This window comes from Thalia democratica, chromosome 7 (genome assembly GCF_965202585.1).
Source record: "Thalia democratica chromosome 7, ktThaDemo2.hap1.1, whole genome shotgun sequence".
Classification (NCBI taxonomy): Eukaryota; Metazoa; Chordata; class Thaliacea; order Salpida; family Salpidae; genus Thalia; species Thalia democratica.
In genome coordinates this window covers 49982493-49998910 of record NC_139171.1, presented here as the reverse complement: position 1 = coordinate 49998910, position 16418 = coordinate 49982493, and the positions used below count along the sequence as shown (strand labels likewise).

Below are 16418 nucleotides of genomic sequence, written 5' to 3'. Positions count from 1 at the left end.
AAAACTTATTTGTATAGCTCAGGCCTAACTAGGATTTTTTTCTAAGCTTCTTTATTTAATGATTACCTTGAAAGTTTATGACCTCTATTTCATGGCAAAATTTTATGGAATTTATAGTAGAGAGGTATAGTTTACAAAGCCTATATAATTTATTTAAAGTTTTTTTTTTCTTAATATGGTTTTCAGTCTCCATTTAGATGTTATTGATTATTTATTTGATTGTGTCATAAAATGACCTTTAACAAATATTAATAGGTTTTGTATATTTTACTTTTTTTGCAACTAAAAAAAATTGTCATTTTGTTGTGTCTTTTTAACTTTTTAAATTAAAGTTGCGTCTCCATAATATTTTTGAGGTAAATTTCTAATTAGTTTATAGAAACGGTTCATTTAAACCACTTAACTAGATTAAGCAATATGATTCCTTTTTATATCTAACTAATTTTTTCATTTTTAAAATAAAAGACTAACTTACTTCATATCTTGCATATCATTTGATATATTACAGGCAAACTTGTATTTGTTTAAACTTCTGTGCAAAGTTAAGGATACACCGTAAAAATTTTAGAGTCTTAGCTGATTTCAATGACTCTATTTTATTAACTCAAAAGTCCTTGTGGTTTATAAATATATTATTTAGTATTATAGCTTGTATGAAATTATTTAACTTAGTTTCTGACACATAAAAAACTTCACGCTGAAGTAAGTTAGTCTTTTACTTTGCAATGAAAAATAAATAATATAAAAAGGTATCAAATTACCTAATCCTGTTAAATAGTTTTAATGAAGCGATTATTGGAACTAATTAGAAAATTACAACTTTTTATTTTACATGCAAGCATTCTAAAAGTCATTTCAAGGTAACAGAGCAACGAGTAACAGCTTAGGATAAAATTCAGGATAAATAAAGTTTTAAAAAAACTTTAAGTACAGTTTATGTTCTAAACTAGTGGTTATGATGAATTTAAGTATCATTTTTATAAGTCTATAATATTTTAAGTTACAAATATAATATTTTCAAACCTCTTTGAAAAAAAAAAGACTTTTGCAACATCTTATATTAAAAATTTTAATATTTCCTTAACTTTTAGGGTACATACCTATTTTTTGCTTGTCAATTACGTCAATTATAATTTAAGTTAATAAAAAACTTATTAATATTACTTTTCATGTTGAGAAATTTTACAGAAAAAAAATAGATTAAGTATTTTAAGGAATGGATCTTAAAAACTTAGTTACAATTTAAATTTTTTCTTTACTAAACCCTATTCACTAAAAATTTTCAGAAAACTATTACATAAAAGCTAAAATGGCAGAAGAAGTTACTCGTAAAATGGAAAACACTTCAATAAATAACTCAGAAAATGAAGATGTTGTAGATCCGTGGTCTGTAAAGGCATCAAGCAATAAAGGAATTGATTATGAAAAACTCATTGGTAAGCTGAACCATTTATAAAAGTTTGATCTTGATTTTTCTTTTCAATTTTTTTTTTTTAAGAATTTTGGTAGTCTTCATAAAGTTATTTTTAATGAAAAATCTTTTTAAACTAAACAGTTAAAACAATTTAATCACTTTACTAGATATCACTAAACTTTTTGTCTAACTACTACTCGTTAACCAGATTTTTTGCTTTTTTATCATCATTAATTAGGTCTTATATTATAGGAACGTCTTAAGTTAAAAACTTTAGAAAAATGATCTACCGTACTTAACTTTTAATAAACCTTAATAGTTATAAGCATGAATAAAAATAACAAGTATAATTTGCAGTTAAGTTTGGATCAGAAAGAATCAGTGAAGATGTGTTACAAAAATTTCAAGAAGTTCTTGACAAAAAGAATATGAAAATGCATACCTTTCTTAGAAGAAAAATATTTTTTTCTCATAGGTTTTTATTATTAGTTAACATAAACAAAATAATTTAAAAACATCAGTATAAAAATTAATGCAAATAGAAGTTTCAAAAACATCTTTTTTTTTAATTATTCTAAAAATAATGTATCTATTTTCTGTAGTTGTAGTTGGACTACCATAAATTACCATAAAAGTAATTGAGTTATCTACGGAAAATCTGTCTTGCATTGCTAATATTACTAACAAATATCTAATAAGTGTCTCTGTTTGCAAGTTTTGACATCTTTTAAAAAGCTTATTGATTTATCATAATTTTTCATTAAGAGAATTGGATCAAGTGTTGACGAACTACATAGCTGGGAAGCCTTTTTATTTGTACACTGGACGTGGACCTTCATCTACTGCCATGCATCTTGGTCATATGGTTCCTTTCATGTTCACTCAGTTAGTGGCACAGTTATTAATACACAATTATTAGATGTGTTTTTTAATGTTTAGAAAGAATATTTTCAAAAATTACTTTTTATAGTTTAAGCTTTTAATTATACTCAGATATTTATGTTACTACTAAATTTTACACTTAACACACTAAAACTGCAAGTTTCGGAACAAGTTTTTACTAGTTATTTTTATACCAGATGGCTTCAGAAAGTGTTTGATGTGGCTTTAGTCATCCAGATGACTGATGATGAAAAGTTTTTCTTCAAAGACGGCAAGAACCTTGATGATTACACCGATTTAGCTTACGAAAACGCCAAAGATATTATTGCTTGCGGATTCGACCCGGACAAAACATTTATTTTTACTGATGTTGAATATATAACTGAGGGACATGGGTAAGTAGCTATTTAATTTTTGCATTTAAAACAGAAACGTTTATAAAAAGTGAAATCTATTTATTAAAACATGTTTGAAACGCTTATAAAAACAATTTTAAATTAAAATAAAAGTTAATAGTAAGCATAAACATTTAAGTTTAAATAAAAATAATTCATGCTTACAGAAAAGAATTCTTTAAGAATATTATCAAGTTTAAAAAAGCTGTCACATTAAATCAAGTTAAAGGCTGCTTCGGCTTCGAAGGAGATAATAATATTGGTTAGTTAAAAATTTAAATTCAATCTAAAACAGATAAACAACGTATTTTTAAGTAGTTGAATTAAAAATTTTAAACTCTTATTATAGAACAATACATATAAAAGTATAGTTTTACATATGTTTGTTTATTTAATTTTCGAAAATATACTTATCACTAATTAAAAATAAATAAATTTTATTCTAGGACAAGTAAGTTTTCCACCAGTACAAGCTTGTCCTTCATTTTCTTCCAGTTTTCCACACATTTTTAACGGATGTAGAGACGTGGAATGCCTCATTCCATGCGCTATCGATCAGGTAATGTCCAAATATTTTGTTATTTATACTAGTTCAATTTAATAATAATACAAACTGATAGTTTTAATTTACATTCAATTGCTTAAACAGTCGTTTTACGATGAGTTTTGAAATATGTTTACCCAAGTTTAACGCTATAAAACTATTAATGAAAAAAAGTGTACTTAATGAAAACTGTGTATGATTTTAATTTTACATATTTAGTATCATAAAAAAATTAATTTGTTATTGCTTCTACAAATACTTTTCTAGATCTTATCAACTATTTTAAAAAGGGCAAAAATATAATAGTATTTTAAATTAAAGCCTTTTAAAAGTTTAAACTTATTTATTTTATTAGTGAAATCAGATCCTTTTCCTTAAAAGCTCAATGCATCTAGCAAAGTATATGTGTATGCATATGATCCATAGCGCTATAATCGAAGAACAAACTAACATAACATCAAAGTTTCTAAACTAAACTTTACTTAATTAATTATTTTCAATTATTATAGGATCCATACTTCCGCTTGGCAAGGCATTATGCACCAACGTTAGGATTCAAAAAGCCTGCGTTGATTCACTCCGTGTTTTTTCCGGCATTGCAAGGAGCCGTCTCTAAGATGAGTGCTTCAGATGAAAACAGCGGAATATTTCTCACTGATACGCCCCAACAAATAAAAACTAAGGTATTTTTTCAAAAAAATTATTTTTCATTTTATTTTAGTTTAACGTGATATTCTAACTGGATCTTATTTAAAAGTATTTTTAGTTATTTACTTTGATGTATAAGTGATTTACATGAATTTTAAAAACTTTACACAGATTAATAAGTACGCATTCAGTGGAGGCCAAGATACAGTTGAATTGCACCGAAAACTTGGAGGAAATATTGCAGTTGATGTGTGCATTAAATATCTTAATTTCTTCTTAGACGATGATGAAGAATATGAAAAAATTAAAGCTGTCAGTAACGTTGTATATTTTTAAACTTGCTATTTAATTTTAAAGTGACTTTTATTTAAATTTGATAATTGTATCTTCATACTAATTTTAGGCATATGCTAAAGGAGAACTTTTATCGGGAGAACTCAAGAAACGTCTGATTGAAGTACTTCAAGCATTTGTAGCAAATCATCAAAAGAATAGAGAGAACGTAGATGAAGCGACCATAGAAAAGTTTTTTAGCTGCAAACGATTCTCATGTGCCGACAACTATATTCCCAAAAACTAGATAAAACGTTTTAGTCATCAGTACTTTTGAAGCTATGCTACTTGATGCTCCAATTCTTGTTTTTTTTTTGTAATATTCGTTGGGTTTTTTCATTTTTTTTAGTTTCGTGTAGTGTATAACTTTATAATAAACTTAATTTAAAAAAAAAAAAAAATTAATAAATTTATAATTATGTATCATTTTGTAAGTCTGTAGTTTCTTACACCTTTGGTTATTATTTATTCATTTTGTGCCACTTAGTCCTGGACAAGACGTTAAACTGTATCCAAACAGTGTACAAACCGATTACTAAAAGGTTTACAATAGGTCGTTTTGAGAAGTTGCAAAAGTTTTTTATTTTTAGTTTCTAAACTTGTAAAATTTGAAACAGTTTTTTACAAAATTATATGTAGTGATATCAATGAAGGTATAAAGGTTTTATGTATGTATCTAATCTGTAATTAAGAGACATGTTTAAAACATTTGATTATTCAATTTAACAATTGTGAACCTATAACATTTTTACTTTAATTCATCATAATCGCTAGTTTAGAACCGACACTATACTTAGTTTTTTATTTATTTACTTATTCTGTTTAAGTTTTTATTTTAAGCTAGCATTCAATATCGTCATCTGTAGGTTACAGGACAAGAAGTAAGAGCTTAGGATAAATAACTTATTCAGAAAAAATAAAATATAAAAGACTTTAAGTATAGTTCAGATTCTAAACTAGCGATTATGATTAATTTAAATATCAATGTTATAAGTCTGCAATATGTTAAGTAGTGATCTACAGAATCAAAAACTTGGACTCGGATTCGGATTCTGCCAAATCCTAAATTTCAAATTAAAACTCGAATTCTGATTCTGCCGAATTCTAATTTCAAAATGAGACTCTGATTCGGCTGTTTTCGATATTTTGGATCCGGTAAACCACTTCAAACTTTTTGAATTGTACTCAATTTTTTGTCAATAGTTAAATGAAATGTAAAACTAATTAATGATTTAACGCTTGAGTGGATAATACTGTGCTTTTTTAGCACTTATAAAAGCCTCCTCAACTTTCATTTAGAGTTTTGCCCACAGTATAAAATTTATGATAAACTATTTTTTTAAACTATGAATAAATAAGTACATAATTAAGGCGTTTAATTTCAGATTTTTGGATAAAATGATAATTATTCATTATGTGTTTAGTTTTTTGTGTTTGCTTGAGAACACATTTCAGTTCAAATAACATTTTGGCTTTTCTCCTACGAGAATATAAAAAGTAAATATATTTGTAGGAAGTTTGTTTCATTTCATTTAAGTAAGGTTTTCCTCAGTTCAGTGAAAACTTATTTGCATAGCTCAGGCCTAACTAGGATTTTTTTCTAAACATCTTTATTTAAATATTATGTTGAAAGTTTATGACATATGTTTTATGGGAAACATTTATGGAATTTTTAGTAGAGAGGTATAGTTTACAAAGACTATATCATTATTTAAATGTTTTTTTTTTCTTTGTATGTTTTTCAGTCTTCAATTAGATGTAATAGATTATCTATTTAATTGTATCATAAATGACCTTTAACAAATGTTAATAGGATTTGTATATTTTACTTTTTTGGCAACTAAAAAAATTATCATGTTGTTGTATCTTTTTTTCTTTATAAAATAAAGTTGCGTCTCCAAAATATTTTTGAGGTAAATTTCTAATTAGTTTATAGAAACGGTTCATTTAAACCTCTTAAATGGATAAAGCAATATGATTCCTTTTTTATATCTCACTATGTTTTTCATTTTTAAAGTAAATGACTATAATACTTCATATCTTGCATATCCTTTAATATATTACAGGCAAACTTGTATATGTTTAAACTTCTGTGCAAAATTAAGGGTACACCGAGAAAATTTTAGAGTCTTAGCTGATTTCAATGACTCTGTTTTATTAACTCAAAAGTCCTTGTGGTTTATAAATATGTTATTTAGTATTATAGCTTGTATGAAATTATTTAACTTAGTTTCTGACACATATTGATTTAAAAACCTCACGCTGAAGTAAGTTAGTCTTTTACTTTAACAATGAAAAAATAAGTAATATAAAAAGTTATCAAATTACATAATCCTGTTAAATAGTTTTAATGAAGCGATTCTTGGATTTAATTAGAAAATTACAACTTTTTATTTTACACGCAAGCATTCTTAATATCATTTGTAGGTAATAGAGCAACGAGTAACAGCTTAGGATAAAATTCAGGATAAATAAAGTTTTAAAAAAACTTTAAGTACAGTTTAGGTTCTAAACAAGTGGTTATGAGAAATTTAAGTATCATTTTTATAAGTCTATAATATGTTAAGTTAAAAATTTAATATTTTCAAACCTCTTTAAAAAAGACTTTTGCAACATCTTATATTTAAAACTATTTTAAAATTTTAATATTTCTTTAACTTTTAGGGTACATACATATTTTTTGCTTGTCAATTACGTCAATTATAATTTAAATTAAAAAGAAATTATTAATATTATTTTTCATGTTAAAAAATTTTACAGAAAAAAATAAATTAGGTATTTTAAAGAATGGATCTTAAAAACTTAGTTACAATTTAAATTTGTTCTATACTAAATCCTATTCACTAAAAATTTTCAGAAAATTATTACATAAAAGCTAAAATGGCAGAAGAAATTAATCGTAAAATGGAAAACACTTCAATGAATAACTCAGAAACTGAAGATGTTGTAGATCCGTGGTCTGTAAAGGCATCAAGCAATAAAGGAATTGATTATGAAAAACTCATTGGTAAGCTGAACCATTTATATAAGTTTGATCTTGATTTTTCTTTTAATTTTTTTTTTAAGAATTTTGGTAGTCTTCATAAAGTTATTTTTAATGAAAAATCTTTTTAAACTAAACAGTTAAAACAATTTAATCACTTTACTAGATATCATTAAACTTTTTGTCTAACTACTACTCGTTAACCAGATATTTTGCTGTTTTATCATCATTAATTAGGTCTTATATTAGAGGAACGTCTTAAGTTAAAAACTTTAGAAAAATGATCTACCGGACTTAACTTTTAATAAACCTTAATAGTTATAAGCATGAATAAAAATAAAAAGTATAATTTTCAGTTAAGTTTGGATCAGAAAGAATTAGTGAAGATGTGTTACAAAAATTTCAAGAAGTTCTTGACAAAAAGATTATGAAAATGCATACCTTTCTTAGAAGAAAAATATTTTTTTCTCATAAGTTTTTATTATTAGTTAACAAACATAAAATAATTTAAAAACATCAGTATAAAAATTATAGGATAGAAATTTTAAAAACATATTTTTTTTATTATTCTAAAAATAATGTATCTATTTTCTGTAATTGTAGTTGATCATAACTTACCATAAAAGTATTGAGTTATCTACGGAAAATTTGTGTTGCATTGCTAATATTACTAAAACAAATATCTAATAAGTGTCTCTGTTTGCAAGTTTTAACATTTTTTAAAAAGCTTATTGATTTATCATAATTTTTCATTAAGAGAACTGGATCAAGTGTTAACGAACTACATAGCTGGGAAGCCTTTTTATTTGTACACTGGACGTGGACCTTCATCTACTGCCATGCATCTTGGTCATATGGTTCATTTCATGTTCACTCAGTTAGTTGCACACTAATTAATACACAATTATTAAATGTGTTTTTTAATGTTTAGAAATAATATTTTCAAAACGTACTTTTTATAGTTTAAGCTTTTTATTAAGTTGTTTTCTTTTAATTATACTCAGCCTTTTATGTTACTACTAAACTTTACACTTAACACACTAAAACTGCAAGTTTCGGAACAAGTTTTTACTAGTTATCTTTATACCAGATGGCTTCAGAAAGTGTTTGATGTGCCTTTAGTCATCCAGATGACTGATGATAAAAAGTTTTTCTTCAAAGACGGCAAGAACCTTGATGATTACACCGATTTAGCTTACGCAAACGCCAAAGATATTATCGCGTGCGGATTTGACCCGGACAAAACTTTTATTTTTACTGATGTTGAATATATAACTGAGGGACATGGGTAAGTAACTATTTAATTTTTGCATTTGAAAAGGAAATGTTTATAAATAGTGAAATCTATTTATTAAAACATGTTTGAAACGCTTATAAAAACAATTTTAAATTAAAATAAAAATTAATAGTAAGCATAAACATTTAAGTTTAAATAAAAATAATTCATGCTTACAGAAAAGAATTCTTTAAGAATATTATCAAGTTTAAAAAGGCTGTCACATTAAATCAAGTAAAAGGCTGCTTCGGCTTCGAGGGAGATAATAATATTGGTTAGTTAAAAGTTTTAATTCAATCTAAAACAGATAAACAACGTATTTTTAAGTAGTTGAATTAAAAAGTTTAAACTCTTATTATAGAACAATACATATAAAAGTATAGTTTTACATATATTTATTTTTTTTATTTTTGAAAATACTTATCACTAATTAAAAATAAATAAATTTTATTCTAGGACAAGTAAGTTTTCCACCAGTGCAAGCTTGCCCTTCATTTTCTTCCAGTTTTCCACACATTTTTAACGGATGTAGAGACGTGGAATGCCTCATTCCATGCGCTATTGATCAGGTAATGTCCAAACATTTTGTTATTTATATAAGTTTAATTTGGTAATATTAAAAACTGATAGTTTTTAATTATATTCAATTGCTCAAACAGTCGGTTTATGATGAGTTTTAAAATATGTTTACACAAGTTTAACGCTATAAAACTATTAATTAAAAAAATTTTACTTAATGAAAACTGAGTCTATTTTAATTTTACATATTTAGTATCAAAAATAATTTTTATTTGTTATTGCTTCTACAAATACTTATCTAGGTCTTATCAACTATTTTAAAAAGGGCAAAAATGTAATATTATTTATAATTAAGACCTTTTAAAAATTAGAACTTATTAATTTTATTAGTTTCATTAAATCATTTTACTTAAAAGCTCAATGCATCTAGCAAAGTATATGTGTATGCATATGATAGTAGCTTATCTATAGCACTATCATCGAAGAACAAACTAACATAACATCAAAGTTTCTAAACTAAACTTTACTTAATTAGTTATTTTCAATTATTTTAGGATCCATACTTCCGCTTGACAAGGCATTATGCACCAACGTTAGGATTCAAAAAGCCTGCGTTGATTCACTCCGTATTTTTTCCGGCATTGCAAGGAGCCGTCTCTAAAATGAGTGCTTCAGATGAAAACAGCGGAATATTTCTCACTGATACTCCCCAACAAATAAAAACCAAGGTATTACTTCAAAAAAATTATTTTTCATTTTATTTTAGTTTAACGTAATATTCTAACTGGATCTTATTTAAAAGTATTCTTAGTTATTTACTTTGATATATAAGTGATTTACATGATTTTAAAAAATTTTATACAGATTAATAAGTACGCATTCAGTGGAGGCCAAGATACAGTTGAATTGCACCGAAAACTTGGAGGAAATATTGAAGTTGATGTGTGCATTAAATATCTTAATTTCTTCTTAGACGATGATGAAGAATATGAAAAAATTAAAGCTGTTAGTAACGATGTATACTTTTAAACATGGTAGATAATTTCAAAGTAATGTCATTAGTTAATTTTTTTTTATAAAATTTATAAATCTATCTTCATATTAATTTTAGGCATATGCTAAAGGAGAACTTTTATCGGGAGAACTCAAGAAACGTCTGATTGAAGTACTTCAAGCATTTGTAGCAAATCATCAAAAGAATAGAGAGAACGTAGATGAAGCGACCATAGAAAAGTTTTTTAGCTGCAAACGATTCTCATGTGCCGACAACTATACTCCCAAAAACTAGATAAAACGTTTTAGTCATCAGTACTTTTGAAGCTATGCTAATTGATGCTCTAACTCTTGTTTTTTTTTGTAATATGCTTTAAAATGTTTTTTTATAAACATAGGAGATTGATTATCTTTTTAAGGTACTTTCTAGTATTTTGGGTTGATAAGTGTATAGTTTCAGAATTAAATAAACTCATGTAAATTGTAGTATTGTAGCTAGTTAATTTTCTAACAAATAAATTTTAAAAAGTTTTCTTATTTAAAACATGTACTAAACTGATAACGTTTTTACTAGGTTTTTATTAATCAAGTTATTATGGCGGTAAATAATAAAGCAAAAAGAATTAGTTTTTTTATCGAAAAAAATATTCTATGAATAAAGGTTTGATTGTTGTCAAAATACTTATTTACTCTAGAACATAATGAATCTAAAATAAATTTAATAAAATACAAAAAAAAAAGCCTGACAACTTACGCAGTCGAAGCCAATAATTTGAAATAAAAATATAATTTAAATTATTTACTTTACTGACATTTAAAGTTTTGTAATAAAACTCAAAGTTTTTTATCAGAAACGTTATTCTTTTAGATAAAATATTTTCAGGTTTGTAGAAACAAATAAGTTTGCCTCAAAAGACGGAGGTATGTTTACTTAAAATAAACAGACTTAATTTGTGTATTTTTTGATGGTTTTAATGTCTACTTTTAAGTACTTAGTAACAACAGAAGTCTTTTATTTCTATTTTTTAGAGTGCCATGCCAATTAACTGTTGTACGCAAACTCTAGAGTAGTTTAAATTCATATTAATATATATATATATAAAATAAATTAGCTACTTGTTTACTTTTTAGTAGTTTATTAATATGTTACACTATAAACTTTATAAATTTATAAAAGTGTTAAACTTTAGGCGATTTATCTTGCTATAATAATTGTACATATATATGTTAGATTATTTATATGTATACTGGAATACTATCAGTTTCTTCTTTAATAATATTAGACAAGGGCAGGCTTTTGTACTGAGGTATCCTTATGTTAGATTACTATAAGATTGGTTCAACTTCTATAACAACTTTTAATAGAGATATATAAAATTTTGCATTTTCAATTCTTTCATGTTCTAAACTTAAAGTATTTGTTTAATATCATTTCATTATATCAAGTATTAAAATTTTATTATAAAAAAAATAAATTAACTAAGGTAGCTAGTAGATCAAATAGAAAGGTTTAAGTAATGCAACAATTTAAATAGTGTACAAAAATTAATAAATTTCACAAAAAAAAAGCTTATTTTGAAAATTAAAAAAAGGAAATACATTAAGCTTAAATATATTTGAACATCTAAACATTTTATAAACTAAACTAGTACAAAGCTAGATTTAGATAGTTTTCAAGATTTTAGAATCAGCAAAACATAAATAATTAAAATGTTCCAGAAAAGAAACACTGTTCCAATGGCTAAAACTTGGCTATTTTACTTACAATGTTTTTTAAACTATAAAAAGTTCTACAATTTATATTTTACTATGAAACAAAAGACGAGGAAATAAACTTGGTATGGGCTACATACGACCTGCGAGAAAGATCCTTGAAGTGAAAATGACTAGCCCGGATCTGGGCCCTGAAAAACATTTTTCAGAATAATATAAGTTTTTAAGAGTCGTTTATTTAAATATCACATTTGGAATCAGCTGGTTTTATCTTTTCGTCAAAAAAAAATACTATTGTACTTGAAGATCAAACACTTTTCATAGCCAATTTATTTGTTATTCTGCTGGATACTCCCTAACTAAAAGTTAGGAAATTGCGGCAAGCCAGGTATTATAACAAAAGTCATACTTATTAAATATAATCTTTTTTGGTTGTAGTAAAAAATCTACAATTTTGCTCTGAACTTGTTAGTTAATTGTTACTAGTGCTCTATTGTTACTTATTTTATCATACTTTGATACATTAAAGTTTTTCATATTGGCTATTAAAATTGCTTTAAGAACTGCGGCCCATGGAAGACTTTTATCTATAAACTGCGGCTTGCGAGAACACGAGCTTTTTTAAGAAAACTAATCATCGACTTAAAATAGGCTGACCCTATTAAAATGGGAGCGGGTCAGAATAGCATGGCGTCACTTTGGCATGGTGAGTCACTTTTGCACGGTGCGTCACTTTTGTACGACATCACTTTAGCCGGGCGTCATTCTAGCACGGTTCGTCACATTAGCACTACGGGTCACTTTTACATGGGGCGTCAGTTTTTTACCGAGCGTCATTTTTGCAGTTTTTTCTACTTTGTTTTTGTTTGAAGAGTCTTTTTTATCTTTTTTTTTTCGGAATGAGCGTTGTTTTGCACAAGCTAAATCTTTTTAAACCTCCATTTGAAAATTTTTCGATAATACATTTTATACTATAATTATTAAGACCTCTGTAGTATGTAAAACACGTTTTTAAAAACTAAATTTAAAATTAAAAGTAATGAATGGCATTAGAATCGTAAAACACTTAAATTTTATTTATAACTTTATTTTGGAATTTTTTTTTTAATTTCGATGTAATACTATGTATTTTTTTGACAACTTTCTAAAAGTATATATAGCTAAATTTAAAAAAACAAATATAATTATAAATATTAAGCTAACACTACATATTTAAAAATATTTTTATAAACATGTAGTGAGTTATACTGGCATAGGTATTAAAACAATTTATGAGTAACTCAAGTTCAATTTCATAAAGTAAAAATATTACAAACATAAAAAGAAAGTTAAATTTACTTCTGAAATCAAATCTTTAATTGTTTTGTTTTGCGTTTTGATGTTAAATATTAAAACAAAAAACTTATTTTTATGTTTTAAAATTACAGTTGCTTAACACATTAGTTTTAAAAACTTTAAAATTCAAGTTCATAGATAACATTTATACACACATAAAGAATTCTAAAACTCCTTATTTTTTACGTTTCACCGCTTTTCATGTTTATATATTGGATAAAAGGCTTATAACGAAAATTTTGCATAAATAGTAAAACTAAAATCATAGATGTCATTTAAGAATATGCAATGAAAAATAAACGTTAAATAATTAATTACTTGCTGCAAGAATTGTTATCAACAATTACAGAGTTTTTAGAATTGAAACGTCTTAAAAAATACAAATGCTGTGTTAGAAAACATTCTAAATTACATATTTTATAACTTTTTTTTTTTTAACGGTTTTTTTATTAATAAAAAGTAAGAACAATTATAGTGCAAAATTTCTATAAATCAACACGTTTTTTTAAGAACTTACTTAAAAATAAAAGTTTAAAAATTTATTGTCACGTTGAAAAACACAGACTACATCTAATCTAAAACAAATTTATGTTGTATGAAATTAAACTCAATACTTGAAAAAATAAAGTTGTTTCAAAAAATACAGTATAAAGTTTTCAAGTTTTTTGGTCAACTTAATTAAATTATAGGGATCAATAAAATTAAATAGGGTTAATACTTAAAAGCTTTTCTTAGTTTTACTAAACTTTCTAGCCTAAATAAATTAACATTTTAGAATTTTTAAAGTATTATATTACCATATGATATAAATAATTAAAAAATATTAAACATTAATTACAAAATCAGTAAATAAGAATACACTAAAACAGTTTTTAAAAACATATTTTGATTTGTTTTTAAACAGTTTTACTACTTTGATTTCTGAGTTTTCTTTACAAAGTTTTGAACTATCTTAGCTTTCATTTAATTAAAACAAAAATATTATCGTATTTATTAGTTGTTATATTATTTGTTCTATCCTATTACTTATTTAGAATGTATATAACTACTAAGCAACACACTTTAATATTTTTAGTTTGATACTAAATAGTGTTAAAAAGTTAAAACTATTACTACTAAAAAGTATAAAGTTAAGTTTTTCTTAAAAAACTAATGGACAAATTAAAAAAATCTTACTTCAAGATTAAAATTCCTACAATTTTAGATATTTAACATATAGTTTTTAGCAGTTGAATAAAAAGTTTCATAGAACCTCCTATTGAAAAGCTTTATTTCATGCAAAAATAACGCTCCGTTCAAAATTGACCCACCGTGACAAAGTGACACTGTGCTAAAGTAATACACCGTGAAAAAGTGACCCACTGTGCTAAAGTGACGCACCGTGCTAAAATGACGCCGTGTAAAAGTGACGCACCGTACTAAAATGACGCCGTGTAAACGTTACCCACCGTGCTAAAGTATCGCTGTGCCATTCTGACACCCACCCGTTTAAATTGATAGTTTAATTTTCTTCGTAGTTCTTTCTTTTTATATCTTTAATTTCAGTTTGAAATATCAAAGACGTTTTGTTTTTCTAATTGTTTCACAGTTATAATGGTTTAAACAAGGATTTCCCAAAGTGGGCGGTACCGTCCCCCTGGGGGCAATTTTAGTAAGTCGAGGGCAATAACTAGTAAAGGGGTGGGGGGCGATTTCAAAATTTTAGGCAGTTATAAAATTTTTACTTTCTAAATTGTAGGTAATTTTTAAACTAATTGTAGCTTGTTATTGAATATTTGACCCTAAGGAAATAAGAACTTTAAAAAAAAGTCCATTTTGTTTACGTAAAATACAGAAAAAAATTTAGTGCTTAGGACTACTATTTTCAAATAAAATGTATATTTTTATTCCTATCTTTTTTTCATTTAACAACTACATAAGTCATAGATGAATAGAACCCCTCTCACCATTTCATAACCTGGCATATATGCTATTTGGGATCATAAATTGTTTAAAAAAATCTATGTTATCTATTTTAAACTATCACCTCTTGATATTTCCAATTGTTTTTTGAAAAGTCACTTAGTTAGACTAAAAGAAAAAACATATTTAAGTAAATTTTTCTATAGAATAAAAAAGTAATTGTTATTAATTAAGTTATATTTTGTAAGTTATTTTTTAAAATCAATATTTTGTTTTTGAGTTTGCACTACAAAATTAAAAAAAGTGTATTTTAATTATCACGTACTCACATGGTAGTTAAATATTTTAAGTATAGGTAGTGTGGGTAGCTGTCCAATTTTCACGAACGTACAAAATTGCACGAGTGCACAAAATTGCATGAAGACACTTTTGCACGGAGACTTTTTTGCATAAATTAAATTTTTATTTGTTTATATCTTTTTTTTTAGTTTTTTTTTCTGCTATCACTTCTACTCTTAACCCTCAGTCGGTAACTTTTTTTTTTAATCATTATTTTTTTTATCACTGTTACCCCAAACCCTCGGTCGGTACCTTTTTTTTATTTTTGTTTTTCTGTTTTTTTTTTACTCTACTGCAAAAATGTAACTCGTGCAAAACTGACCCATGGTGCAAAATTGTCTTCATGCAATTTTGTTCCCTCGTGCAGTTTTGTACCCTCGTGCAAATTTATCCTCGTGCAATTTTGTTCTCGTGCAATTTAGTCTCCTCGCGCAATTTAATAACCTCGCGCAATTTAATAACCTTGTGCAGTTTAATAACCTCGTGCAATTTTGATCCATTTCTAGGTAGTGTATATGCAAATTAGTTGCTATTATAAGTATTTGATAATCACAATAATTAAAGTATATTGAGCCACTAGTTACTTAGCATTAACTACTAAATGTGCGAAGCTCGTTACATCAGAGATTATTATAATGTCAGGTTTCAGTTAAGATTTCAGATGGGTAACGTACGGTCCAGTCAAATTTCGGCCGACTAAGTAACTTGAAAACTACTTGTGCAAAACAAATAAAATTTAGTTTTTTTGATACTTGATATTTTGAAATGCGCTTTCAATTTGGTTTTCAGTTCCCAATAGCACTTTATTACACTAATACTAATAATTTTATTACAATTTTGCTCGAGTTTTTAAAATTTACTATATGTTAGATTTTAAATTAAGCAGCACCCCAGTACATTTTTTTAACAAGTCGACACGATAAATAATTTTTTAGTAAATCTGACCTACTACTAAAAAATCTGTCCACCACTAACCTAAACGGTTCATTAGTTTCAAAACAATTCATATTTAAACAGAATTTATTACAGAATACAAAAGGCTTTTTAATAATTAAGTATTTTAAAACACTTTACCAAGCTTACAATAAAATAACTGCAAATTATTTTCTCAAACCCTTTAAATTACTTTGAACACAGCCAAA

General features: G+C 25.9%; 2 protein-coding genes across 2 annotated transcripts; both read left to right on the top strand.

The window, feature by feature from the left end:
- The first annotated feature begins 1309 nt into the window (after positions 1–1309).
- LOC145841528 (uncharacterized) lies at positions 1310–4463 on the top strand. The gene is made up of 9 exons (XM_082948887.1): positions 1310–1436; positions 1772–1889; positions 2180–2299; positions 2494–2691; positions 2859–2953; positions 3138–3250; positions 3745–3918; positions 4055–4195; positions 4287–4463. The coding sequence occupies exons 1-9, from the start codon at positions 1310–1312 to the stop codon at positions 4461–4463; spliced, it is 1263 nt and encodes a 420-aa protein (XP_082805013.1).
- Positions 4464–7096: 2633 nt separating this feature from the next.
- LOC145841527 (uncharacterized) lies at positions 7097–10282 on the top strand. The gene is made up of 9 exons (XM_082948886.1): positions 7097–7223; positions 7556–7673; positions 7957–8076; positions 8290–8487; positions 8655–8749; positions 8932–9044; positions 9549–9722; positions 9859–9999; positions 10106–10282. Exons 1-9 carry the CDS (start codon positions 7097–7099, stop codon positions 10280–10282), a joined length of 1263 nt encoding a protein of 420 aa, XP_082805012.1.
- The last annotated feature ends 6136 nt before the right edge of the window (positions 10283–16418 follow it).

Coding starts and splice junctions, on each gene's coding strand:
- LOC145841528 (XM_082948887.1), top strand. CDS start 1,310: ATGGCAGAAGAAGTTACTCGTAAAATGGAAAACACTTCAATAAATAAC. Junction 1,437..1,771: donor TGATTATGAAAAACTCATTG/GTAAGCTGAACC, acceptor TATAATTTGCAG/TTAAGTTTGGATCAGAAAGA. Junction 2,692..2,858: donor TATATAACTGAGGGACATGG/GTAAGTAGCTAT, acceptor TCATGCTTACAG/AAAAGAATTCTTTAAGAATA.
- LOC145841527 (XM_082948886.1), top strand. CDS start 7,097: ATGGCAGAAGAAATTAATCGTAAAATGGAAAACACTTCAATGAATAAC. Junction 8,077..8,289: donor GTTCATTTCATGTTCACTCA/GTTAGTTGCACA, acceptor TCTTTATACCAG/ATGGCTTCAGAAAGTGTTTG. Junction 9,723..9,858: donor CCCAACAAATAAAAACCAAG/GTATTACTTCAA, acceptor AATTTTATACAG/ATTAATAAGTACGCATTCAG.